Genomic DNA, 26,218 nt, shown 5'->3' with positions numbered 1-26,218 from the left:
TTTAACCGCTCTTCAAATGACGAGCCCTTCAACCTGAGGATCATTCTTGTAAACCTCCTTAGAACCTACCCGCTTCTAAAGCCTCCACATCCTTTCATACATATGGGACCCAAAACTGCCGACAGATCCAAAAACGGCCTGATTAGAGCCTTATACAGCCTAAGCAGTACTCTTGAAATGAATGCTAACACTGCATTTGCCTTCCCAACTGCCAGCTGAACCCTGCATGTTACCCTTAAGAGACTCCTGAACGAGGACTCCCATGGTCTCTTTGTGCTTCTGATTTCCAAAGTCTTTCCCTATTTAGAAAATAGTCTGTGCCTCTTCTTCCTACCAAAATGTGTAACCTCATGCTTTGCTACATTGTATTCAAGCTTCATACTAGAATTTGAACTCGTACCTCTGGAGATTAAGCCTAGTCTTCAGATTATCAGTTCAATAACACTTCTTTGCCTGCTCTCTGAGCCTGTCCAAGTCCTTCTGTAGCTTCCTTGCTTCTTCAACACTACCATCACCCATCTGTGTACCATCTGCAAAGTTAGCAAACAGTGCCCTCAGTTCCTTCCAGATTGTTAATGTATAGCGTGAATAGTTGTGGTTCCAATACAGGCTCCTTTGGAACTCCACTAGTCACCAGCTGCCATCCTGAAAACCACTCCTTTTTCCTTCCTGTCTGCTTTCTGCCAGTCAACTAATCCTCAATCCATGCCAATACCTTGCCCTTAACACCGTGGACTCTTACCTTATTTAGCAGCTTCCTGTGCGGCACCTAGTCACAGGCTTTCTGGAAATCCAAGTAGATCATGTCCACAGGATCTTCTTTGTCTAACTTACTCATTACCTCCTCAAAGAATTCTTGATGAAGCTGTGCTGACTCAATCATATTTTAGTATGCACTTGCAAATTCTCCGCAATCTCTAACACTGGACTCTTAAAATCTTACCAATGACAATGGTAAGACTAATTGGCCTATACTTTCCTGTCTTCTACCGCCTTCCCTTATTAAACAGAGGTGTTAAATGATCCATTTCCCAGTCCTGTGGGGCTCTTCATGACTCTAGTGATTCCTGAAAGATCGCCTCCAATGCCTCCAATATCTCCTCAGCTACCTCCTTCAGAACTCTGGCGTGTAGTCCTTCTGGTCTGGGTGATTTATCTACCTTCAGCTTTGCCAGCGCTGCCTTCTTAGTGATGACAAAGCCTTTAGCTTTCAATTTAATAAAATTTAATTGCCCTTTATTGTCCATACAGAAATTCATTTTCGGGTCCTTTGCTCCTTTGTTTAAAGAAAATAACATATAAATGAATAATAGCAACAGATGAATGAAAATCACTTTAGCTCAGAGATTCAACTTTAAGTAAAATATTTATTAAAAACTACACCAGTGCAATAAGATAATCAGTCAGTAAGTCTCACCCGAGTGCATATTTATGTCCATACATGTATGTCCTGTTAAGGGCATAAATGAGTTCAGTAACTAATTTGTCCTGCATCAATTAGGATCCCCCCCTAAAACTATTTATTCATGGCATTCTTTTGCTTTCTTCAAAATATTTCAAAGATTTTTTTAAAAATCTACTCATCAAATATCCATCCTGCCTGCTTCATTAATCTCTGCATCCTTAAAAAATCTGCTATCCTAAGACAATAGTAGCAGGTGAGACATCCAAAAAGGATAATAGTCAAACACAACCAAATGGAAGGATTTCATAATCGTAGGATCTGCTGAAAAGGATATTTGAGACCACTTAATTACGTAAGCTCCGTGGGCACCACATCTATATACTATTCCCATCAATTCAATTTATAATTTAGTTTGTCATGTATATGCTCATAACTGTTACAGTGTCCACATCGTGAATCTTTGCAAGAATGATATTAGTGACCATTTTTTTTAAAAAGGCTATCACTGGTGCTTTTGATTTATTTTTGTAAGGTTTAAGAGAATTGTTAATACACCATTTTGCAAATTTCTCCACCAAGTTCCTCTAGTTTTCTTCCTTATTTCTGATGTCCCCATGTGCTAGTCTATCATCAGCATACTTGTAGTTTGTTATGCTGTCATGTTCTGATTGGTGGCCATTTATATAGATACTGAAATGAATAAAGGAGATCTAGTAATTTTCACGGGCACTCAGTAAAATGTGGAAACTAATATCCAGTAGCTCTTGTTTGAAAGAAAATGGCGATCTAAAATGGGAGAGTAGAATTTAACGCAAGTTTGTTTTCAGTAAGCTTAAATGGTTACATGGCATGAAAAGCTAAAGCAAACATCAATACGGTAGCATAAACGAGGCTGCCTAATCTGTGTTAAATCAGAACAAAACCATCCATTGTCTTGAAAGGTTGATAGACAAAATATAGGTGATCAGTATATGGAAGAGGTTCTAAAAAATGCTTTGACACAATATTCTTTGAGACACTTCTTCACTCTTATAATCTATCAGTTCAGCAGCCTGTCCTTTAGCAACTGGGGAAATTATACCATTGGATTAGTAATCCAGAACGCCAGGCTAATTTTCTGAGGACATGCGTTAAAATGTCCACCGTGACCGATGGTGAAATTTGAATTCAAGTTTTGGAAGTAAAATGTGAAATTATAAAGCTAGTCCAATGGCAATGATGTAAATGCTGTCGATTTGTCTATTACTGTGAAAAACCCAACTGGTTCACAAATATCGTTTATGGAAGGAAATCTACCATTTTTTCCTGCATGTGACTCCAGGTCCACGTACATGTGGTTGTCTTAGAACTGTCCTCTGGCTGCTAGGGGTGGGCTATAAATGCTGGCCTAGCCAGCAACCCCTAAATCTCATGACCAAAAAGCAAAACGATGGCTGATTTCCAACAATAAGGAAGCATTGTATGTCAAACAATTTCTGAAAGAACAGAATGAGGGAAACTGCCAACTGATGATTGTATTTCTTAAGAACTTTTCCATTGACCTAAACATTATGTTTTCCATGAATTAATTTGCTTGATTTGTTTGACTCTCTCCCACTTATTGATAGTAACACAAAATCCTCCTCATTTTGAACTCCAGTTCTGAAGAAGAGTCACTGGACCCAAAATGTTAACTCTGATTTCTCTCCACAGTTGCTGCCGGACCTGCTGAGATTTTCTGGCACTTTCTGTTTTTGTTTCTGATTTCCAGCATCCACAGTTCTTTTGACATTTTTTACAAAACCTTTCTAGTTCACCAAGTAACATTTGCTGCAGAATCACGTGTTCCTTAAATTCATTATTTTCAAACCTATTTAAAAAAGTTCATTCAGAATATTAGGAGGATAATTTGTGGATTAAAAAGAATAATTTATCTTTTTCATTGAGAAGCCTGACATTATCATCCTCCTTTCCACCAGGGAAGATCTCTCATCCCTTAGCATAGTTGAGATGGAGAGGGGTTGCACTTAAATACATGTGAGAGCAACTGGAGAGAGAATTATTTTCCTATGTTCTATCATGATATGGTTTGAGAACTCTGATCAACTGCTGCTACAACAACTTATTTATATTGTATCATTAACACAATGAAGTATGCAATTCACAGGAGCATTATAAAACAAAATTATGATACTAAGTTACATAGCACGATATTAGGTTAGATGGCCAAAAGCTTGGTCAAAGAAGGACTTCAGTGTTAGAGAAGAAGATGAGGTTGAGAAGCAGAAAGTGCATGGAAGAAATTTCAGAGCTTGCAGCCTAGGGAATGAAAGCCATAGTCAGCAATGATGACACACTCATATTTGGGAATGCACAAAAGGCTAGGATCAGAAGAGTGCCGATACTTTTGATGGTTGTGGGTTTTGAGGATATTACAAAAACAGGGAAGGGCAAGGCCAAGGAGATATTGGAAATAAGGAAGATAATTTTAAAGTCAAGTCCCAAATTGCTTTGATCCACTACAGTTTGCCTACCATCGCAACAGGTCCACGGTAGAGACTGTCTCCCAGGCCCTACACTCGTCCCTGAACCATCTGGAAAATAAGGACACCTGCAACAGACTCCTAATTGTTGACTTTAACTCCACCTTCAATACATAATTCCGACAAATCTCATCTCCAAATTCCGAGACCTAGGACTCCGCTCCTTCGTTTGCATCTGGATCCTCACCTTTCTGACCCGCAGACAGTAATCAGTTAAGAATAGCTGACTACACCTCCTCCACAATAATCTTCATCACTGGTACCCCACAAGGCTGCGTAAGCAACCCCTTGCTATAGTCCTTATACACCTGTGACAGTGTGGCTAAATTCAGCTCTAACTGCATTTACAAATTTGCTGCTGGCATCATCGTAGTGTGTCAGATCTCAAACAACGAGTACAGCAAAGAGATGGAGTGTCTAGTGAGATTCTGTAAAGGCAACATTTTGTCCTTCAATATTACCAAAACAAAGGAGCTGGTCATCGATTTTAGGAAGCAGTGGAAGACAAGCACCTGCCTGTATCAGTGATGCTGAGGTGGAGATGGTTGAGAGCTTTGACTTCCTTGGGGTAATTATCAGCAACAATCCGTTCTGGTCTATCCACTTTGAAACTACAGTCAAGAAAGCACACCAATACCTCTGCATCCTCAGAAGGCTAAGGAAATTTGTCATGTCCACAATGACTCTCATCACTTTTTATAAATGCACCATAGAAAGTATACAATGCAGATGCATCACAGCTTGGTATGGCAACTACTCTGCCCAAGACCGTAAGAGATTGCACAGTTGTGAGCACAGGCCAGTCCATCACAAAAACCAGCCTTTCTTCCGTTGACACCATTTATACTTCCTGCTGCCTCATGAAAGCAGCTAACATAATCAAATACCCCTCCCAACCTGGTTATAATCTCTTCCGTCCTCTTCTATTGGGCAGAAGATATAAAAATTTGAAAACATGTACCAACAGATTCAAGAACAGCTTTTCCCTGCTGTTATCAGACTTTTGAACAGATTTCTCATTTATAAGAGTTAATCTTTCTCTGCACCTTCTCTGTATCTGTAACACTATATTCTGCAATCTGTTCCATTACCCTGATATACTTATGTAAGGTTTGATTTATCTGGATAGCATGCTAACATTTCTTTTTATTGTATCTCAGTACATGTTACAATAACAAATCAAATCAAAGTAGGTTAGTGAGCACAAGACTGGTAGAGGAAGTAGAGAAAAAGATGGCGTAAGATGGCATTTAAGACACTTAGAATTTGTCTGGTAACCATCTTGAACTCCAAGCTATTTGAATACATAGTTATTAGTTACAAATTATTAAAATGCTGTAAATCATTTAAACTGTAATAGATAAGCATTCAAAGCAGAGGAAGATGCTCCTGAAAAACAGGACATTGGGTTTGGGTTTTAGATTTTTCTAGCAAGTATCTGCCTTTGGTGTTACAAACTCTTTTGATGCTTCTCTTTTTGTTAAGTTTGTTCATCACACAGCTGTATAACTCTGACTTTCACTCTATAAGGTCCAATAATAATGCACACTATTTTAAACTTTTTCTAGAGTCACAGAAGAGGAGGGACGAAGATCTAAATAACATGAAAACCAATTATGAAAAGATAATTAACCAAGAACGTACACTGAAAACACAAGTATGTTTCTAAAACAAAAACTAAACTAACTATACATAGCTATGTTCTAATACAGTTTTTGAATAGTTTGTATTGATTAATTTTCATGCATGTTCTGTATGTTTGCCTCAATCAGGCTGTTAATAAACTTGCTGAGATTATGAACCGAAAAGATATAAAAGTGGATCGAAAGAAAGCAAATACAGCTGATGTCCGGAAAAAAGAAAAGGAAAACAAAAAATTGCAACTGGAATTGAACCAAGAAAGAGAGAAATACAGTCATATGGTTGTGAAATATCAGAAGGACCTAAATGAAATGCAGGCAGTAAGAAAATTTTACATAGATATGTTGACTATCTTTATATTGATACCATGATCTGTTAGAAGTTTGGCAGTGCACACTTGTAATTTGATTTCATTAATCCACATTTTATTCACACACTCCTCCAGTTGTAGCACTTGCAGTCGACTTGGGAGGAATTTGATGACAGGTTTGCATAGAGAGTTTTCATTACGATTATGTACATTTGAATTCTATCATAAAGATTTTAAAAAGTGCAAAATGAGTGATTTCAAAATGGGCACTCATTTTGTCTGTGCATTCCTGGTGTCTCATTCCTGAATTTGAGATGAAGGTGGTATATAGTGAAATGTGAAATAGGGTGGACTACATTGCAGCAAATGCAATATCAAATCAGGAAAAGTAGAAATACATTGCAAGGCTTCCAGAATGTGGTCAGAAAGTGTTGCGACTTGGTCAGGTAATTCCAGACTATGTTTTGACGTGAGTGATCAGGAACCATGCAAGTATGGAGTAAATAATGCCATGATGCAGAGCTTTATTATTAATAGCCACGAGATTGTGATTTATGGTTCCTTTTAGTCACTCCCTAAGTCATCAATAACTAGTTGACTTAGCACGTGGGTAATGAAATGTATTTGAAGGAAGTGTTTTTAATTAATAGTGACATCAACAAATTTCTACTATTATTCTGAGATATCTCGGTTTTCTCTTATTTTGACTATTTTGTTTCAATATTACAGCAATTAGCAGAGGAATCTAACCTTCGTACAGAGCTCCAAATGCAACTTGATAGTAAGGACAGTGATCTTGAGCAACTTCGTTCTAAGCTTCAAGACCTCCAACTTCGTATGGATAGCACAAGTGTATCCAGTTTACAGACTGAGGATTCTGATGGAAATGTAGCTGGTAAGGTTGACTCAGACTTAATCGTTTTGGCTAAAGCATATTGCTTGAATTAAACTTATTATGAATAACTGAAGAATAGTTTGTGATGGTATGATAAAAGCAGGTTCACTTTAAAAAGAAAACAGAATCTGAATATAACTAAACATTTTCTTAGATGTTAATTTTTTTCTAAACTTGCAAACATTACCATCCATTATCCACTTTTTTTCCCCCAAGTTATCTTTGCTGAAGATGATGGGCTGGCCAAGTTAAAGAGGATTGGGTGGTTCAATGGATTAGCATGTCATTGTTTGATTTCTGGAACCACAATTTCAGTTCAGACCAGGAAAAATGTCTCCCTTGGCTGGTGGTTTTCAAATCCCAAATAAAGTTAATTTGGACAATTCTGATATAACCTGATTAGTACCAAATATTTAAAAAATGTCACAATCTCGCACTTTTAAGTTAGTGGACTAAATATGGCTGATGAAGCAAGTAAAAAGTTGATATACACATGAAGAAATGCAATTTCTAATTTCATTCAAACATTTTGGGGACAAAGAGCGAACTTTATTGTGGAGCTGACTGCTATATTTGATCTAAACAATATTTAGAGCTAACTCTACACATTCACAAGTGAAAGTGTTTGGTTCTAAAGCAGTATCATTCCATCTTGAAGCATGAAATGTACTTGAGAATGCTGACAAAAGAAAAGGGGAAATCCAGTAAATCCCTTCTTCCAATTCCCTTTAGATAGGGGATGGTGTCACAGTACCGAAGAAATGCAAATATTGCTCCAAAGTTCAAACCAGAATGCAAGCCTAAAAACACCAATAACAGACCAGTTATTATAACCTTTGTGATGGGAGATGACAATTCAGGTCAAAATTAACTGACACCTCAGTAATAGTTATGTTAAAGATAAATTGTATTTAACCAGCTTGATTGAGATTTTTAATGAGGGTAATGTTGTCTACATGCTGTTCCACAAGATGTTATAATGTATTATATAACAGGCTTGTGAGCAACGTTGTCGCGAGTGCAACAAAAGCAACAATGACGATATGGTTATGAAGTTGGCTGAATGATAGAAAGCATAGTGTAGTGGTAAATAATTATTTTTCACACTGGAGGAATGTACAGAATAAGTATCCCCAGAGATCAGTAGAATCATACAGTATGGAAACAGGCCCTTTCAGTCCAACTTATCCATACCAACCAGGTTTCCTAAACTGAACTAGTCCCATGTGTCAGCATTTGGCTCATTTCCCACTAAAATCTTTCTCATCCATTTATCTGTCTAAATGTCTTTCACAAGGACCACTGCATTTTTTGATGTCTATCAAAGATTTAGCCTTCACTATACAATTTCAAAATTTGCAAATGACATAAGTTGAAAGTACTATGCCATAATGAACTGACAGAACAGTGCCATTAGCTTTCTCATTTTTACATAGAAACAAACTTTATTGTCTATGAGAAGCATTCAACAAAGCAAGCGTTTTTCTCTTAACACTGTAGTTTAGAACTACTTACACCATTAACTTAATTCTACCTTTTAATTTATCCTATCACACACGCAATCCCTTTTGCATTATATCAATCTTGGAGGTTTATTCACTTCTTTATTGGTTAACTCACAAGGAATGCCACAGACCTGTAGAATATTTTTTAATTCTCTTCAGTGTTCTAACTATTCTCTGAAGTAATAAGTTATAGGGACATTATCATTAGCTTCTTGACTAAGCAACCCTTCAACTTATATTTAAACCTTATGATTGTGGATCCTCAGCACAGTGTTCTGGTTGCAGCAGATACCCAGTGCCTTTTCACTGTTTCGAATATAGCTCTGCTGTTTTCTACACAAGGTTCTATGAAGACCACTTGAGATATCTTCCTCTAGCTGCAAACTCGTCAAGCGTCCCAAATCTTTTCCCTTACCAAACCTAAACTGAGCCTAAATTCCTAAAATTTTGAATAACGGAATAATTAAAACATAGAACATAGAAAAATACAGCGCAGTACAGGCCCTTTGGCCCTCGATGTTGCGCCGACCCAAGCCCACCTAACCTACACTAGCCCACTATCCTCCATATGCCTATCCAATGCCTGTTTTAATGCCCATAAAGAGGGAGAGTCCACCACTGCTACTGGCAGGGCATTCCATGAACTCACAACTCGCTGAGTAAAGAATCTACCCCTAACATCTGTCCTATACCTACAACCCCTTAATTTAAAGCTATGCCCCCTCGTAATAGCTGACTCCATACATGGAAAAAGGTTCTCATGGTCAACCCTATCTAAATCCCTAATCATCTTGTACACCTCTATCAAGTCACCCCTAACCCTTCTTTTCTCCTATGAAAACAGCCCCAAGTGCCTCAGCCTTTCCTCAAACGATCTTCCTACCATACCAGGCAACATCCTGGTAAACCTCGTCTGCACCCATTCCAGTGCCTCCACATCCTTCCTATAGTATGGCAACCAAAACTGCACACACTACTCCAGATGCGGCCGCACCAGAGTCTTATACAACTGCATCATGACCTCAGGACTTCGGAACTCAATTCCTCTACCAATAAAAGCCAGTACGCCATATGCCTTCTTCACAGCACTATTTACCTGGGTGGCAACTTTCAGAGATCTGTGGACATGGACACCAAGATCCCTCTGCTCATCCATATGACCTAAAACCTAAACCTAAATTTCTGACAGCCTACTTCTATGACAATGTGGCAAGCTTTAGATAATTTTCTCAAACATAAATGTTTACCTTCAACACAACTGTAACCCGTGTGCATAGTTTATGTTTCTAATGGATGCAGTAGCACTCTTTGCACATTTCCAGATTTCACTAAGAGGTCTAACAGGGGATCATTAACTACTTATGTTTCATTTTCATCAAAAACTCTGATCATGCAAGATAAACATGTGCTAGCTTTTAAATGTAATAAAGCCAGGCTTGTTTGAGTTGCAGTTAGCTCAGCAATGTTTTAATAGTTTCATGACCTGCTTCCTCTGCTGTTAATACTTGAATATGTGTAACTAAAAAAGTTCAAAATACATGAAGTATGAGCAACGCACTGCAATAACAGTTGTACTTTTTTCCATTAGGAAAATTACTCTTGTGCATCTCAACACTTACAAAAAATATTGATAAATATAATAGTCAACTTGCCTTTTCAAGACAGAGCACTTTGATCTGTTCACTACAGTAATTTCATAGTTAACTTGTAACAACATCAAATAATATTTATATGTCACAAAATTTAACGCTTATCTGTTGATATGTTCCTGACTCTTTGGCAGGCTTCCCCTATGGTTCCCGAAGACTCCTGGCTGTGGTTTTCCACAAGCTACCAAACCCATTTAACTCACCAGAACTACACAGACCATTAAATACAAATGTCTCTTAACCCTGTCAGGGTGATCCTTTCATCATAGGAAGCACCTATAAGGTCACAACCTGAATTAAGTTCGCCTCTGGAAGTTAGCGTGAGGCTGTTTTTGAACGAGTAATTTGTGGCCTTACAGATTCTTTTCCACTTCCCGCACTCAGTTTCAGCTTTTTAGGAGACTTGAAAATCTAACCCAAACAATACAAAAGAATGGATATTAAAGAAGCTTCATAAAAATACACTGATTTAGCCTCAGCTGGATTATTTGTACAATCTAGTCACTACATTTTAGGGAAAATGTGAAGATTTTAGAAAGGCTGCAGAAAATATTTACAAAATAGTTCCAGGCCAGAGGGACTTCAGTTATGTAGATAAGTTTGAAAAGCTGATAACATTCCCCTCAGAGAAAAGAATGTTTGTAGAAGAGCTTTGATGGAGGTATTCAAAATCATGAGGTGTTTGGACAATACAGCCTTAAAATGTGGTGGAGACAGATTCTATCAGGGCTTTCAAAAGAGAAAGCACTAGTCATAGAGATATACAGCATGGAAACACACCCTTTAGTCCAACTCGTTCATGCCAACCAGATATCCTAAATAAATTTAGTCCCATTTGCTCAAATTTGGCCCATATCCCTCCAAACCTTTCCCATTCATACATCCATCCAGGTGCCTTTTAAATGTTGTAATTGTACCAGCTTCCACCACTTCCTCTGGAAGCTCATTCCATACACACACCACCCTCTGCATGAAAATGTTGCCCATTAGGCCCCATTTAAATCTTTCTCCTCTCACCTTAAACATTTGGACTTCCCCACCCCAGGGAAAAGACGTTATCTATTTACCCTATCCATGCCCCTCATGATTTTATAAACCCGTACAAGGTATCTCCCCCCCCCCAGTCTTCAAGGCTCTGTGAAAATAGCCTATTGGCCTCTTGAAGAGAAATAACTTTTAGGGCTGTGGGAATCTAGTAATTGTCTCTGTTGGAAGTTGATACTGTCTCATTGAGTTGAATTGCCATCTTCTGTTCTGTACCCATTCTATGATTGTATAAAAAAAATACAAAAGAGGAATTAAAATTGTCGCATCTGCCATCATCTCTATGATACTGTTCCATTTTTGTTTTTCTGCTGGCAAATATTCTACAGTTATTGATACTTGATTTCAAATACACAGTTTGCACTGACATCTTCCTACTCAGGTATTGACTTGCTCACATTATTTGTTTGTACATTAAAAATCCATTTACTTTAAGGGTTTTTTTTCTCTTAAAACTCTGACAGAAAATAATGTTCTAATTTTTCATGGAAATGCCTTTTTATTCTTTGTGCCTAGCTGGGTGTTCCTCTTGCAACACATATCTTATCTATCTTTTTCCAGTGAGTAAATTGAAAGTCTTGTTCTATTTGCACTTTTTGCATGCTGGCTGACATTTGATGTCTGACTATTTTTATCTAATTAAGTCGTGTGATGTTTAAAAAACAGCATTCCTTTTTGTCCATCCACAGTCTTTATTGATGAACTGCAGATTTACCCATGAGAACGTTTTAACATTTAATAGGAACACCCAGACACAACAAGAAACGGTCATTAGTATTTTCATTTGCCATAATTTTCAAATGATGTTCAAGGCTAAGAAATGTTCATGACATTTCAGAAAAGGTTAATGACTAAAGAAGTTTAAAGTAATGCAATAATCCTTTGATATTCAGATATTTTTCAAAATAGTTCTAAGTTTTATCATGTATGATTAAAATTTTCTGTGGAGCATGATAAAGTAAAATTAGGGAAATTTTATGGATTTCCCATGACGTTATAATTTCCTTATTTTTTTATTGTAATGCAGAGCCACTATTGTAGTTTTCAGAGTTCAACTTGTTCAAGGGATGCTGTCTTTTAAACCTTTCAAATCTCAAATTTTGATAGCATTACTGTAAAAATATTGAATGCAGCTTGGCATGGTTTTTTTCATAAGCAATCATTGTTGCTTTACTCTTACGCAAGTGAAATACCGGCAGTTGTCAACATGTTTCTCACAACTTTGAAATATTCTAAAAGTCATAATGATATTTTGTGAAAAAAATCTGAACATAAGGTTCAGAAAAAACTGCTGAAATCCAGATATGGTGTTTTAGTGTACTGAATTATGATAATCTTCTGTTTCTCATATAGATGCTGCACTTTGGTAACATCACCAAAAAGCACATTTGCACAGATACACTGAGGCCCAAGTACCTCACTTCCATAATATCTTTGTTTGAATAAAGTTCAACAGTTTATATTTTTTCATGTAGAAATTAGGAATACAAATGACATCATATTCTGGCCCCAAAACAAAGTTATTTCACTCACCATCAATTCTGATGTCAACTCTGCTGCCTGGCTTCTGTGTTCTTCCAGCCTCCTGCCTGTCTACTTTGGATTCCAGCATCTGCAGCTTTTTTGTCACTATCTTTATTGAGCCATTGCACCCTCAGCATCTTAGTTGACCTTGAATTGTGCTCCTGACTTCATATTCTCTCCACCACAATGATTGTCAACTTCCATTCCTTCCCTCACTTATGCTGTGCTGACACTTCATAAACCTCAGCTTATCCAACTGCCTATATCTTCACATCCTAGATTAGAGTGGTGCTGGAAAAGCACAACAGTTCAGGCATCTCCTTGGATGCTCCCTGAACTGCTTTGCTTTTCCAGCACCACTCTAATCTAGAATCTGGTTTCCAGCATCTCCAGTCCTTGTTTTTACCTATATCTTCACATCCATAAAGTGCTGCTCACCCATCTCCCCTGTAATCACCAATCTACACTGGCTTCATGGCCACCAAAATCTTGTTTCACCTTTACTATCTATGTAATCTTCCCTCTCTACAAAACAAAAAAAAGCTTGTAATTCTCCAACCCTGCCCTCTTGCGAACTTCTGACTTAATTTCGACTTATTTGCTATTGAAGTAACTGATTTAAGAGTCCTTCAGGGTCTGTATGTATTCTATCAGTTTTTTAAAATAATGGATATTGCTGCACTTACTATTGATCGTAAAAAGAAATGTTTTAATTAATCAACATATAGTAGATTAATGAGATGAATTATTTGACTCTTAATTATTAGCATTTAATGTATATTAATAGTTTAGTTGGTAACACTCACCCCAGTGTTTCTGAAAGTACATATAAGTGAAAACTTTGACATCAATTTAATTTGGGGTGGAAGAGTAATTGCACTTAAATTGGAAGTCTGCTATTCATCTTGTAAAATAAGAAATGTCAAATGAAAGATAATTGTTTTCTTTATAGCAATAATGTCTATCCTCGCTTTACACTCTCAAATTACAGACGAACCTTGATTATCTGAACGAGATGGGCAGGAAGTATTTCGCTCAGATAATTGATTATTTGGAAAACGGATTCAGTGCCTCTCCTCTGGGACTCAGAATTTTCTGAAGTTTCCTTTTTCCTCGCTCTGCCTGCTTTGCACTCTCTCTCTCTGTCTTAGGGTTTGTTTCTGAGCAGACATACATTTGTGTATAAGGGACCTGCAGCATTGCTGAAGCCTCTCCACGCTGTTGCTTCACTTCAACGGCATTGACAGAGTGACCACTTGCAATGTCCGCTCCCCGTTCAGGAGACTAGGCAGCAGCACACTGCGTTGTAGCAGTGTGCCACACCCTCCGCAGTGCTGCAAATTCTAGAAATCTGAAATAAAAATGGAAATTAATGGGGAAACACGGCAGGCCTGGCAGAGTCTGTGGAGAGAGAAACAAAGTTAGTGTTTTGAGTCTGATATGACTCCTCTTTAGGACTGTTTTTAATATACAAATTGCTTCAACTGGTTCATTTTAGTAACTTTATTTGTGAATGAGTGCATAATCTCAAATGCTGATGTAATGCTGAATAAAATGAAAATATCTCGTTGCATGTATAGGACTTAGGTTCTTCCACATCTCCAGTCCTTACCACTTGGATGATGTTACTTTGTTAGGAATGTACTTAGATAGTTAGAGGCCAGGCTACAAGCCAGTATACCCAAGTGCTCCCTGGACCTATTGGTCTCTACACATTTTTTTGTTCTAAGCGACAAGTATCCTTCAGGATATTTGTTTTTGTTATGTATGTGTTGTAGCAGTTATCAGTTTGTTTCAATTTTGAGATTATTACATCAAAATATGCGTATGAACAAGAGGGTCTCTTGGTCCTTGGAGGATGCTCCGCCATTCAGTAAGATCATAGCTAACCTGATATTAAACTTAAGTCTACATTCCTACACATTCTTGATAATCTTTCATCTCCATGGTAATCAAGGGGATATTAACTTGTTTCAAGAAACAAAGTTGAATGAGCCTAGAAGTGTTGTTCCTTGTTTCACTGGTAAGAATATTCATTGTGTTGATAGCTTCCAGAACCTCTGACAAGAACATCCAGAGGCAAAAATAGGCCAAAAAATGGCAGGGAATCAAGGCAATCTGTACAATTATACACCACTTGTCTACTTTCACAAACGGCAAGAAAAGTCTAAAAAATGCCCTAAAATGCCAATAGCTCTGACCTTGGTCAGGAAGAATATCACATTCTGGGGCTCACGTGTCTTTATGGAGCAAAGATTTTCGTGAATGTTTCCCGCTTTAGGATATTAGGCTATAAAAAGAGCGTTACTAATGTAAGCAAGCTTCCCTAACAGGGTCATTTCCATGTCCAAGAGCTGACATTTCATCCAGATCCACATAACCAGGGTCGGGGTGTGGGTACAGTCATGCTAATTAACTAGCTTTACGAACTGAACTCATTAAACTAGCTATTGCAATATGCATTACCCACCAGTATATCCTGTGTTCATAATACTATTGATCAAAAGCGTACAGAGTTTCTTCACACTACTTGGGCTTCTACAATGCCTTAATTAAGAAGGTTTGGTATTACCTCACTCTATTACAGATAGTGGTGAGGACCTCTGCAACAGGAAGAAAAGAAAAACTTCATTTATGTACCCTTTTTCAGTATTTCAAAGTGTTTAATAGCCAATGAAGTACTTTTGAAGTATGATCATTTTTCAAATAAGACCATGAGATGTCAGAGCAAAAGAGGCCATTCACCCCATCGAGTCGGCTCTGTAGAGTCATAAAGATGTACAGCATGGAAGTGGACTCTTTGGTCCAACTTGTCCATGCTGACCAGGTATCCTAACCCAATCTAGTTCCACCTACCAGCACCTGGCCCATATCCCTATTCAGTGAGATAATGGCTGATCTAAATTCTCAACCCCACTTTCCTGTCTTTTCCACATAACCCTTGATTTTCTTAATTGATTAAAAATTTCCCTATCTCAGCCTTGAATATATTTAATGATTAAGCTTCAACAGCCCTTTGTGAATTCCATGGATTCACCACCCTGTAAGAAAAAAAAATCTCATCTGTCTTAAATACTGACATTATGACCTTTGGCTCTAGACAGTCCCACAAAGGTAAACAACCTTTCCACATCTGTCCTGTCAAGTCAGAGGCTAACCTTATAAAGGTTCATAAAATCATGACGGAGATGGATAGGGTAAATAGACATAGTCTTTTCCCTGGGATAGGGCAGTTTGGAACTAAAGGGCATAGTTTAGGGTGCATGGGGACAACTTTTTCACACAGAGGGTGGTGCGTGTCAGGAATGAATTGCCAGAGGAAGTGGTGGAGGCTGGTACAATTACAACATGTAAAAGGCATCCGGATGGGTATTATAATAGAAAGGGTTTAGAGGAATATGGGCCAAATGGTGGCAAACAGGACTAGATTAATTTAGGATATCTGGTCGGCATGGATGAGTTGGACTAAAGGGTCTGTTTCCATGCTGTACATCTCTGACTCTAAGTCTCCCAAGAATCTTGTATGTTTCAATAAGGTCACCTTTCATTCTTAGGTATTCCAATGGGTACAAGCGCAATCGACTTAATCTCCCCCATAAGACAGCTCCATCATACCTGATATCAGCCTGGTGACCCTCTTCTGGACTGTCTCCAATGCCATAATATATTTCCTTAAGTTAGGGGTCTGAAATAGTTCACATTATTCCACTGTGGTCTGACTAGTACCTTAGCAAAATCTCACTACTTCTGTATTTCATTCCTATTGAAATAAAGGCAAATGTTACATTTACCTTCCTCATTAGCCATACAACATGGATGCTAGATTTCCATTATTCATGTATGAGGACTCCCTCTGTTCCATAGCTTTCTGCAGTCTTTCATCATGTAAATAAAATTAAGTTCCTCAATGCTTCCTGTCAAAGTACTTAACCTCACATTTCCAACATTATTTTCTATCTGCTGAGTTTTGTCCTGCCCAATCAATTTAATCTGTCTATATCCTCTGTAGACTCATTGTCACCATTTGCCTTCCCACCTTTTTTTAATGTGGTCCACAGATTTGGCTATAGAACACTCACTTCCCTCATCAAGTTATTAAAAATCTGGTCGCAGCACTGATTCCTGGGGCAGTCCACTAGTTGTAGGTTGCCATCCTAAAACTGTCCCCCAATCCCATCTCTTAAAAAATGAAAACCGGCAGCCAATTAGTATTCAGCCAGCGCCACAAGTGGTTCCATGATAATGACCAGTTAATCAGACCAGATTGCTGGCACATCAGACCAGAAATATCTGTAGCATTTACTCAAGCCTGTACTTAGCCTTAAATTTAAAATGATGAAGTTGTTGTGTGTAGTTTGAATTTTGACTCCAGATTTCAACTTTAAGAACTTTTAACAATGTTTAAAATATCTCTTGACTTTATCTCATAATCCTAATAGGTTAAGGAGGAGACGAAGAGATATTACTAGCAGCCTGATTGTGAGAGCTGTGTCATTTCTGTAATTCTATGTGACTAGACCTAAGGTGGTGATGCTGTTTTCCCAAAGAATTTCTTATGGATTGTTTTTATTCATTTCAACCTATTTTTGAAATTAGAAACCAGGATGGAGGGCTGGTTATCGATACCAAACAGGGCAAACATCAAAAGATATGGATGGAAAAAACAGGTATGAAGCTTGTTTTTTTTTTAATTTCAGAAATGTACAATGCACTGTTGAATTGCACATTTAACATGGACAAAATGTCCTTTTTGATAAAATGTTTTTAGTGTAGATCTAAGTAGCTAGCTAACAATATCTGGTTTAAAATATAAAGAGAATAAATATGCAAATGTTCATGAGAAAGTAAAATTACTTATTCACACTAGGCAGCAGCATATATATAAATTGAAATTGGGAACATGAGGAGAGAATATAGTCATGCAGTTATTTGGACCAGCTGTGATATTCATTTAGGCTTAGTTGCTCTGAATTTTAATTCAATTTTTCTCCCTTAACATCATGTCCTGGGGTCAGAATTTTATGTTACTTCATTTTCTGGCAGTGGCAGGGGCTGTTGCTGCCTTTGACCTCTTTGTAATTTTACATGGGCAGGCAAGGTAAAGAGCGGTTTTCCTGCTGTCACCACAGTTGAGACATTTGAATGACAAATAAGTGATGTTCATGGCAGGATGCAAACCCAGCAGGTCACTCTGCTCTGCCCTTGGACAGGAAGGGGAAGTTCCTCCTTCAAGAATGCCCCTATCACATTGGGCAGAGCTGCATGCAAAGTTGGCCCTTCCATGACAGTGTGAGGGGTGGAAGTCCTGTCTCAAATGGGACTGCTGGGATGCGCCTGACCAATTTTTCAAGTAGCAGATTGGGACATTTCATCATCTGATTATTCCTGCTTTGATATCCACGTCGAACCAAAATTTATCATTCTTATTTTTGAAAGCTCAAATTGGCTTCGTATTCACAAACATTTTGGCAGAGTTTGATTCTCTGTATGAAAACTTACTTTTTGATTTTGCTTCTGAATATCTGTCTCTAACTTTGAGTGTGTCTTCTTGACTGTGATACCTTAAGCAAGGGAATAGTGTCTCTGTTTGTCCCTTATCAATCTCCTATCATCAATTTAAAAGCCTTGATCAATCTCTTAAGTAGAACTGAATACAAGCCTAGTAATATTCCAGGAGACATTGTGTTGACCCTGTCATGCACCTCTTTCTAAAAGGTAACATAAACCTCCAAAAAGTTAGTTCCCCATATTTGAATGTCATACCCCAGATAAAGCGTGGCAAGGCTGCATATAGCCAAAGTAATCTTTTTCTCTTTTAAATTTCCAGCTTCCTTGAAATTAGTCTTTTCAATTGACTTTTGTACCCACTAATAGTTTTTAATGATTTATTATACCTGGACTCCATGGATTAAATTACAAGGAGAGGTCAGCCAAACTGGTAATATTTCTTAAAGTTTAGAAAATTAAGTGATTTATATCAAAGTTTTTCAAATTATAAGGGGACAGAAAGAATAGTGGAGAGAAAATATTTCTGCTGATGTAGGTGTCAAAGACTCGGGAACATTGTTGAAAACTTAGAAGCAGGCCCTTTCAGAAGTGAAGCCATGAAAAACCTCTCTTTCAGAGGCGGTAGAAGCTTGAAACTAATTTCTACAAGAGAAACTATTGTATGATGGTATTGTCACTGGATTGGTAATCCAGAGGGCCAGGATAATGTTCAGGGCACATGTGTTTTAACCTCATCCTGGCAAATGGTGAAATTTGAATTCAATAAAATCTGCAGTTAAGAAGCTGGTCTAATGTCAAAACTATTAATTATCATAAAAAATACATCTGGTTCACTAGGGAAGGAAATCCACCATCTTTTTTCTGGTTTACCTTAAATCTGGTTGATTCTTAACTACCCTCTGAAATAGCCACTCAGTTCAAAGGTAATTGGAGATGGGCAACAAATGCAGGCCTTGCCAGTATGTCCACATCCTATGAAATAATTTGAAAATTGACTCTGTTTTGCTAAACAAAGGCAATGGGGCTAAAACATGAAATTAAGCCACTTGACACGGAATGGCAGGATGGTTTAAAAGAACAAAGTGGCCGCTTCCTGTTCCTGTGTTCCTTTGTGAACTTAAATTCCCAAATTTTTCGTATCTCCATAATTCCCGATTTTACACCATTTAGAAAGTATTCTGATTTACCTTTTTTTGAGTCCAAACTCTCATTTGTCCCACTGAATTCTAAGTTTTACCAGCAAAAACAGCTCATCTTGAAAATCAGATCTCAAAGCTTTTGTCTGTGAGGTTGATCTTACAGATATGAAACTTTCAGTTTGGATTAACAGATTGTGCTGAACAGGGTGGTGACTTTTCCTCTTGGATATTCGGTAACAAATGGAAAGATTTTTTAAAAAAATCTTTTGTATTTCTTTATTAAATGTTATTCAAAATGTTTAATTGTAATGCCAAATTCTTCTTTTATCAAAGTATGTCGTGGTCAGCAGCAGAAAAATACTGTTTTACAATGATGAATTGAATAAAGAGCAATCTAATCCATCTATGGTACTGGATATTGAGTAAGTATAACCATTTTAATACTGAGGATGTTGCAGACAAAGGACAAAGCAAATAGAGAATCCAAAGTGGAACACAATTAGATAAAAAACTGGTTAAAGTTAGAAATTGGAGGTTACTGATTAGAAACTTAATGCCTGACTAGGAGGTGAAGTGGATACTGATTAAAACAAATCCTAGTAGGGGTATTTCTGTTGTTTCATATAATGAGAAATGGTAGCAAAGAGGAAATGTTACTTGACAAGTCATCCAGGGGTTTGAGCTAACACTGTGAAGACATGATTTCAAATATTTACCTGTCAGCAGATATAATTTAAATTCAGTTGATTTTAGTACATATTTTTAGATTAGATTCCCTACACTATGGAAACAGGCCCTTCAGCCCAACAAGTCCACACCGACCCTCCAAAGACTAACCCACCCAGACCCATTCCCCTACTCTATATTTACCCCTGATTAATGCACGTAACACTCTGGCAATTTTAATATGGCCAGTTCACCTGACCTGCACATCTTTTGGATTGTGGGAGGAAGTAGGAGCATTCAGACGAAACCCACGCAGGCACTGGGAGAATGTGCAAACTCCACACACACAGTCGCCTGGAATCGAACCTGGGTCCCTGGCACTGTGACACAGCAGTGTTAACCACTGAGCCACCATGCTGCCCAAACAATGACCAAAAAACTTGAGGATTGTTGTAAAAACCCACTTAGTTCAGAAATGCCATTTAGGCTCTGGACTAATAATTTAATTACTCTTGGTGCAAGCACAGGTCATAAAACAATTCTTCTCTTGACTTATCAAAGCCTTTACAAAGCATTAGCCAGGATTCCTAAATAAGTGCAGTCCAGTAACATTCAAGAAACTTGACACCATCTAGGTTAAAACAAATCACTCCTTTACACTCGACTCACTAACTTCACCAATGCCCCATAGTAAAAGCGGAGCATCATTCACAAGTTGCACTGCAACAACTTGCCAAAGTTCCTTCAACAAATATTTTCAGATTTGTGAACTTTACTCGCTTTAAGGATGCAGGTAGCAAATGGCTAGGAATGTCACTGCCAGCAAGTTCCCTCCGGTTCGCACACCATCCTGACTTGGACTCTGCTAATTTTGTCAATACCAGCTAAAGAGTCCAGTTTCAACGTATTTCAGTAGAAAACAAAGCCAAGCTATGAAACTTACTTTTTAGGTTGACAGTGGTGAAATCTGCCTCAATACCATCCATTCCAAATTGTTCCCCATGTTTTCTGTTGGAAAATATTGTCAGAACAACCAATATCTTATATAAATGAGATTAAACAAGATGCAGCTCTATTTGCATGTTAAGTCTGACACTGAGCACAGCAAAGGCAGGTTTGCCTTACTATATACCATCTTGATGAGGTGAAGAACATAGCAAGGAACTTGTACTTTTTCACCAAACAGTATAATTATGACCTGTTAGAAATTTCAATCCCAATCATTAGTTATTACACTTTTTTTTGTTGGATTCAGATGATTAATCAAAAGATTAAAAATGTGTTCCACAGTTTTGCAGTATCTGTATATAGTAACAGCCTGTCGTCTTTAGCAATTAACTTCTAATTCCCACGAATAAGAATTTTTTGATTAGTTTTCTCTTCAGACAATTTTTAACTCCAAATAATTTTACGAATAATTACAAGTAAGAAAATGTTGCATATCTAACAATAAATGTTAAAAAGGTTTATAATCATTTTATCTTGAATTACATATCAGTAAGCATGTAATAATGAAATCTGAGAAGCACCTGTATCTCAAAGTAATTGTCTTTATATTCCAGCAAATTATTCCACGTACGTCCCGTAACACAAGGTGATGTATACAGGGCAGAAACTGTTGAAATTCCTCGAATATTTCAGGTGGGTATCAATTTCACTTTGTTTTCATAAAATGATTTTTGATTTTATTTGTATTTTGTTCTGTACTTTGTCTCTATGAAAGGATGTTACAGTTATAATGAAAAGAGCTTGTTCATGTACAGTGAAAATATATTGGGCCAGAAATTCTGTAGCAGGAAGAGAGATTAACAGAATTTACCTAAAACTGTAAATTGAACAACCACCTCCCGCAGCAGTGCCTGAGCAATTAAAGGTCAAAAATCAGCTATCCAAGCTCTTACAAAATTGCACTGTAATGGTATTTCACTAAGAAGTCCTATAGTGAAATGCATGGAAATGAGTGGTTGTTGAACTCTCTTGACATAAAGGCACGAAGTTCACCAGAACTAGATTTATCCCACTTTCATTTGTTGACTGCACCTGGTTCAGATTCTGCTGCACATTAACTGTTTCTCTCTTCTCACTCTTCTCTTTCTCTTTTGCCCCTTCTCTTTCCCCTCCCCATGCTCTTCCTCTCTATCACTATCCTCCTCCTGTCTATGACTGCCAAGCAACCAACTGCATATGCTGACATCCAAAATACTTCAATGGAAACACAAAAGATAAACCTGGGAATCAGTCCTCTAAATGATTGTATTATTGGATAGGTCAGAATAATAGAAGTAGAAGATCTACCAACAGTGACAACAGTTTATATTTAAGTTGCACTTTTATTATAATCAAGATCTCAAGCTAGCTCAATAAAAAGAACATTGAGAAACAGAATATGCATATGATCCATATGAGCTGATATTAGGTCAGTTAACTAAAAGCTTGGACAAACAGATAAGAAGGTTTTTAAAAGAGGCAAACAAAGTAGAGAAGATGAGAGCTATAGGGAAGAAATTCCAGAACTCTGAGCCAAAGCAATTGATATCACAGCCATTAATGGGAAACAGTTATGAATTAAATGCTCAAGAGGCCGGAATTAGAAGCGATATCTTGGAGGTTTGTCGAGTTTGGGGAGATTATAGAGATAAGGAGGGGCAAGGCCATGGAGAGATTTGAAACAATGATGAGAATTTTAAAATCAAGTTGTAGCTTGACCACAGCCAATGTAGGTTAACTAGCATGTTTCATTGTTGAATGGAACTTGTTTTGAATTAGGACATGGGCAGCAGAGTTTTGATGATTTAAAGTTCACAAAGAGTAAAATGTGGGAAGCCATCCAATTGTGTGTTGAAATAGGTAATTTCATTTCAGTTGATTATAATAATCGTGGTATGTCATTTCTATTCAATTCCATCTAAATGCAATAGAAAAAAGACAGGACATTGAAGTTGAGGGTTGTCAGATCAACTTTGATATTGAATGTTAAAATAGACTCAATGAGCTGAATGATCTAATTCTGTTCCTATGTCTTGTGGCCTTATGATGAACTCAGTTGCTGCTAATAAACTACAAACTTCAAGAGGAACAAAGTGAGGAAGTTGCTTTCTATATTAAGTTCTGGTTAATTGCAATGGAAAAGCTATAAGAGCAAGAAAGATGTTTGAGGGAGCTGTCAAGGAGAACAGAAAACACATCTTGATAGTTTTGCAAAAGAGAAAGGGGTTACTGATAGAGATAATTATTCCAAAGAGAAGAGAAAGCTGCTAAGTTGGTTTAAATCAATGCAAGAGGGAAAGCAGATCTGGAAGAGAAAACTCTCAAATTTTCAAACATTTTCATTGTTCGAAAGGTTTAAGGGTCTATGAAAATTGTTTGCAGGCCCCTAATGTAAGATTATGGGACTGAGTAACATAATTAGTAGTCTAGTAATTATATCTGCTCTTGTATGCGTTTGACAAATGCTTGTTCAGCAACACTACAGCCTGGACAATAGACAAAAACAGCGGCAGATGCTTTTTGGAGGATGGGAGCACAGTTGTATGTAGTAGCAAACATGAGCGAAGTCTAAATAGGTTTTTGTTTTAACCATTAGTGGATTTTCTGTGGTGGTGTACACAATGGGTCGTCGGGCCATGTGGGCCTACTCCTCTCAATACAGCACTGTATCTCATTCAGAGATATCTTCTTGGGTTACCCAGTTGAGTAAGGGCAGTGGAAGAAATTCTGGTCCCAAGTGAAAGAGAGACAATTGGAGAAAAGAAATCCTCTCTTGCAGAGAATGAGAAGAGAAAGCATATTTAATTCAGTTATTGGGCAGAAGGTGAGGAAAGAAGATTGGTCAAGGTGAAAGACCCCTTTAAGAAAATGGGAGAAAATATAGAGAGCTCAGAGTCGGACAACATGGGATAAGGGGCAGAAAAGCTTTGTTACCTGCCTCATCTCTGGCTCCCCTGAGAGCACATGGTCTGAATGACAATAAGTGTAAACCCACACTACCCTATGATGCACCATGTACAATGCTACAGAAGAGCCCTAATATGGAAAATAATAACTTGAACATCCATTAGGACTTTTGCTCATGTTTCCCACAGTTACAGGAATTGGGCAGAGTGAGTCTAAATGTGTCGGTTGATTCCCCTTGTGTCTCTGATATTACATAATGTTTCTGCTTTTGACAGTTATGTAGCAAGCTTTGATGCATTTAACTTGGTAGTTTGAACCATTTATTTAAATTATTCTGTTTTTATGTGTAAATAATCTGTGAAATATGTTACCTTTCAGATATTATATGCCAATGAGGGTGAATGTCGAAAGGATGTAGAAGTAGAAGCTGTGCAGTCAGTTGAAAAACCTGACTTCATATCTCATAAAGGTCATGAATTTATTCCTACACTGTACCATTTTCCTACTAATTGTGAAGCTTGTGCAAAGCCTCTATGGCATGTCTTCAAACCACCCGCTGCACTGGAATGCAGGCGATGCCATGTTAAGTGCCATAAGGATCATTTGGATAAAAAGGAAGATGTGATTGTGCCATGCAAAGGTATTTAGTATTTTATATGATCAAAACTAAAATTACGCTAACTTCACCCAACATTCTTCATGTTTACAGCAAAAGACAGTATCTGCCAAAACTGATTTTTATAAATTCATTCGTGGGATGTAGGTGTCTCTATGAATTCCTGCATTTATTACATATCCTTGATCATCCTTAAAAATTGATAATGTTCCACTTGAACTGCTCCAATTTATGTAATATAGATCCTCCTAAAATTCTGTTAGGTGTGAGTTCCAGGGTTTTTAATCAAGTGGCGATGAAGGAAAGGCGATGAAAACATAGAAAATATGAGTAAGAATAGGCCAGTCAGCCTTTCGAGCCTGCTCCACTATTCATTGTGATCATGGCTGATCATCCAACTCAGTACCCTATTCCTGCTTTCTCCCTACACCATTTTATCTCTTTATCTCTAAGAATTGTATCTAATTTCTTCTTGAAATTATTCAATGTTTTGGTCTCAACCATTTCCTATGCCAGAAAATCTCTGGGTAAAGAAACTTTTTCCTGGTCTGAAATGGCCTACCTCATATTGTTAAACTGTGACCTGGAGTCTGGACTCTCTAGTCATTAGGTACATAGTTTCAAGTCGGGATGGTCTTTATCTTTGAGGAGAAATTGCACCAAGTGGAGGTGTTCCCATGTGCTTGCATCTTTGTTCTTGTCAGTGGTGAAGCTTGTGGGTTTAGGAAATGCTGATGATGAAGCTTGGTGAATCACCATGGTCATCTTATGGATGGTACCTATTGCAGTTCTAGCACACCATTGATGGATGTAGCGAATGTTTAAGTTGCTGGATGTGGTATTAAACTCCTCAATCAGTAACCTCAGTGAGTGAAAAATATTTACTTATACTCGTGTTTTGTGGATGGTTGAAAAGCTTTGGGAATTTGGGAGGAGACACTGAAAACACCCAAACTCTGAACAACCTTTCTAGCCATAATATTCAAGCGGCTGGTCCAGTTAAATTTCTGATCAGTGATGTTCTTATGACATCCCCAGGAAATTTATGTGAGGGAGTTGACAATGGTAATACTGGTGAATATTATGGAGAGATGGTTAGTTTCACTCTTCTTGGTAATGATAATGGCCTAACTCTCGCTTGATGTGAATGTCACTTGCCACTATTCAGCCCAAGCCTGAAGTCTATCCAGATTTTCTTGTATGAAAGCATGAACTACTTCATTACCTGACAAGATAAATGGAATTGAACATTTATTTCATTTGGGCGTTCCATTTCTGATCTTAAGTCAGGGGGGAATGTCATTGATAAAGCAAATGAAAGTGATTTGGTCAAGGTCTCTGTCTCCCACAATGATATTTTTGGTTTGAGATTACAGGTGTTCAAAAGCCACAACTATCTTCCATTATGCTGATGTGATTCTCATCAGTGGAGAGTTTTCACCTGCGATTCCAAATGACGTCAATTATACTAGGATTCCTTGATATCACACTTATTCATAAACTGTCTTAATATCAAAGGGAGTCACTCTCTATTCATTTCTGGCATTCAACACTTTTTTTCCATATTTGGTTCAAGGCTATAATGAGGTCTGAGTCAAACTGAGCATCAACAAGTAAACGATATTTAATAACACTATCATTGACATTGTCTATGACTTCATTGATGATGTGGAGTGGGTTAACAGAACAGTACTTTTCCTAGTTTTATTTACATGTATTATCATTGTGGACAGAATATACATGGGCAATATTTCACTTTGTGAAGAAGATGTGTGTCGTAGTTAGACTGTAATAGCTTAGCTCCAGGTGCAACAGACACAGAGAATGCTGGAGAAACTTTGAAGAGTCATTATGGACTCAAAGCGTTAACTCTTCTTTCTCTCTGCACAGATGCTGCCAG

General features: G+C 37.6%; 1 protein-coding gene across 1 annotated transcript in view; it reads left to right on the top strand.

Annotated features, from left to right (window-relative positions):
• rock1 (Rho-associated, coiled-coil containing protein kinase 1) overlaps positions 1–26,218 on the top strand; it is a 176,227-nt gene that overhangs the window by 141,212 nt on the left and 8,797 nt on the right. Inside the window, exons 25-31 of the mRNA XM_060823574.1 lie at positions 5,496–5,584; positions 5,700–5,888; positions 6,608–6,773; positions 17,092–17,162; positions 19,476–19,564; positions 21,371–21,449; positions 24,081–24,342. Of these exons, the coding sequence (XP_060679557.1) occupies positions 5,496–5,584; positions 5,700–5,888; positions 6,608–6,773; positions 17,092–17,162; positions 19,476–19,564; positions 21,371–21,449; positions 24,081–24,342 (945 nt within the window). The remainder of the gene's footprint in view (positions 1–5,495; positions 5,585–5,699; positions 5,889–6,607; positions 6,774–17,091; positions 17,163–19,475; positions 19,565–21,370; positions 21,450–24,080; positions 24,343–26,218) is intronic.

The sequence above is a fragment of the Hemiscyllium ocellatum genome, chromosome 4 (genome assembly GCF_020745735.1).
Source record: "Hemiscyllium ocellatum isolate sHemOce1 chromosome 4, sHemOce1.pat.X.cur, whole genome shotgun sequence".
Lineage (NCBI taxonomy): Eukaryota > Metazoa > Chordata > Chondrichthyes > Orectolobiformes > Hemiscylliidae > Hemiscyllium > Hemiscyllium ocellatum.
The sequence above is the reverse complement of the archived record's forward strand: the minus strand, read 5'-3'. Positions and strand labels throughout refer to the sequence as shown.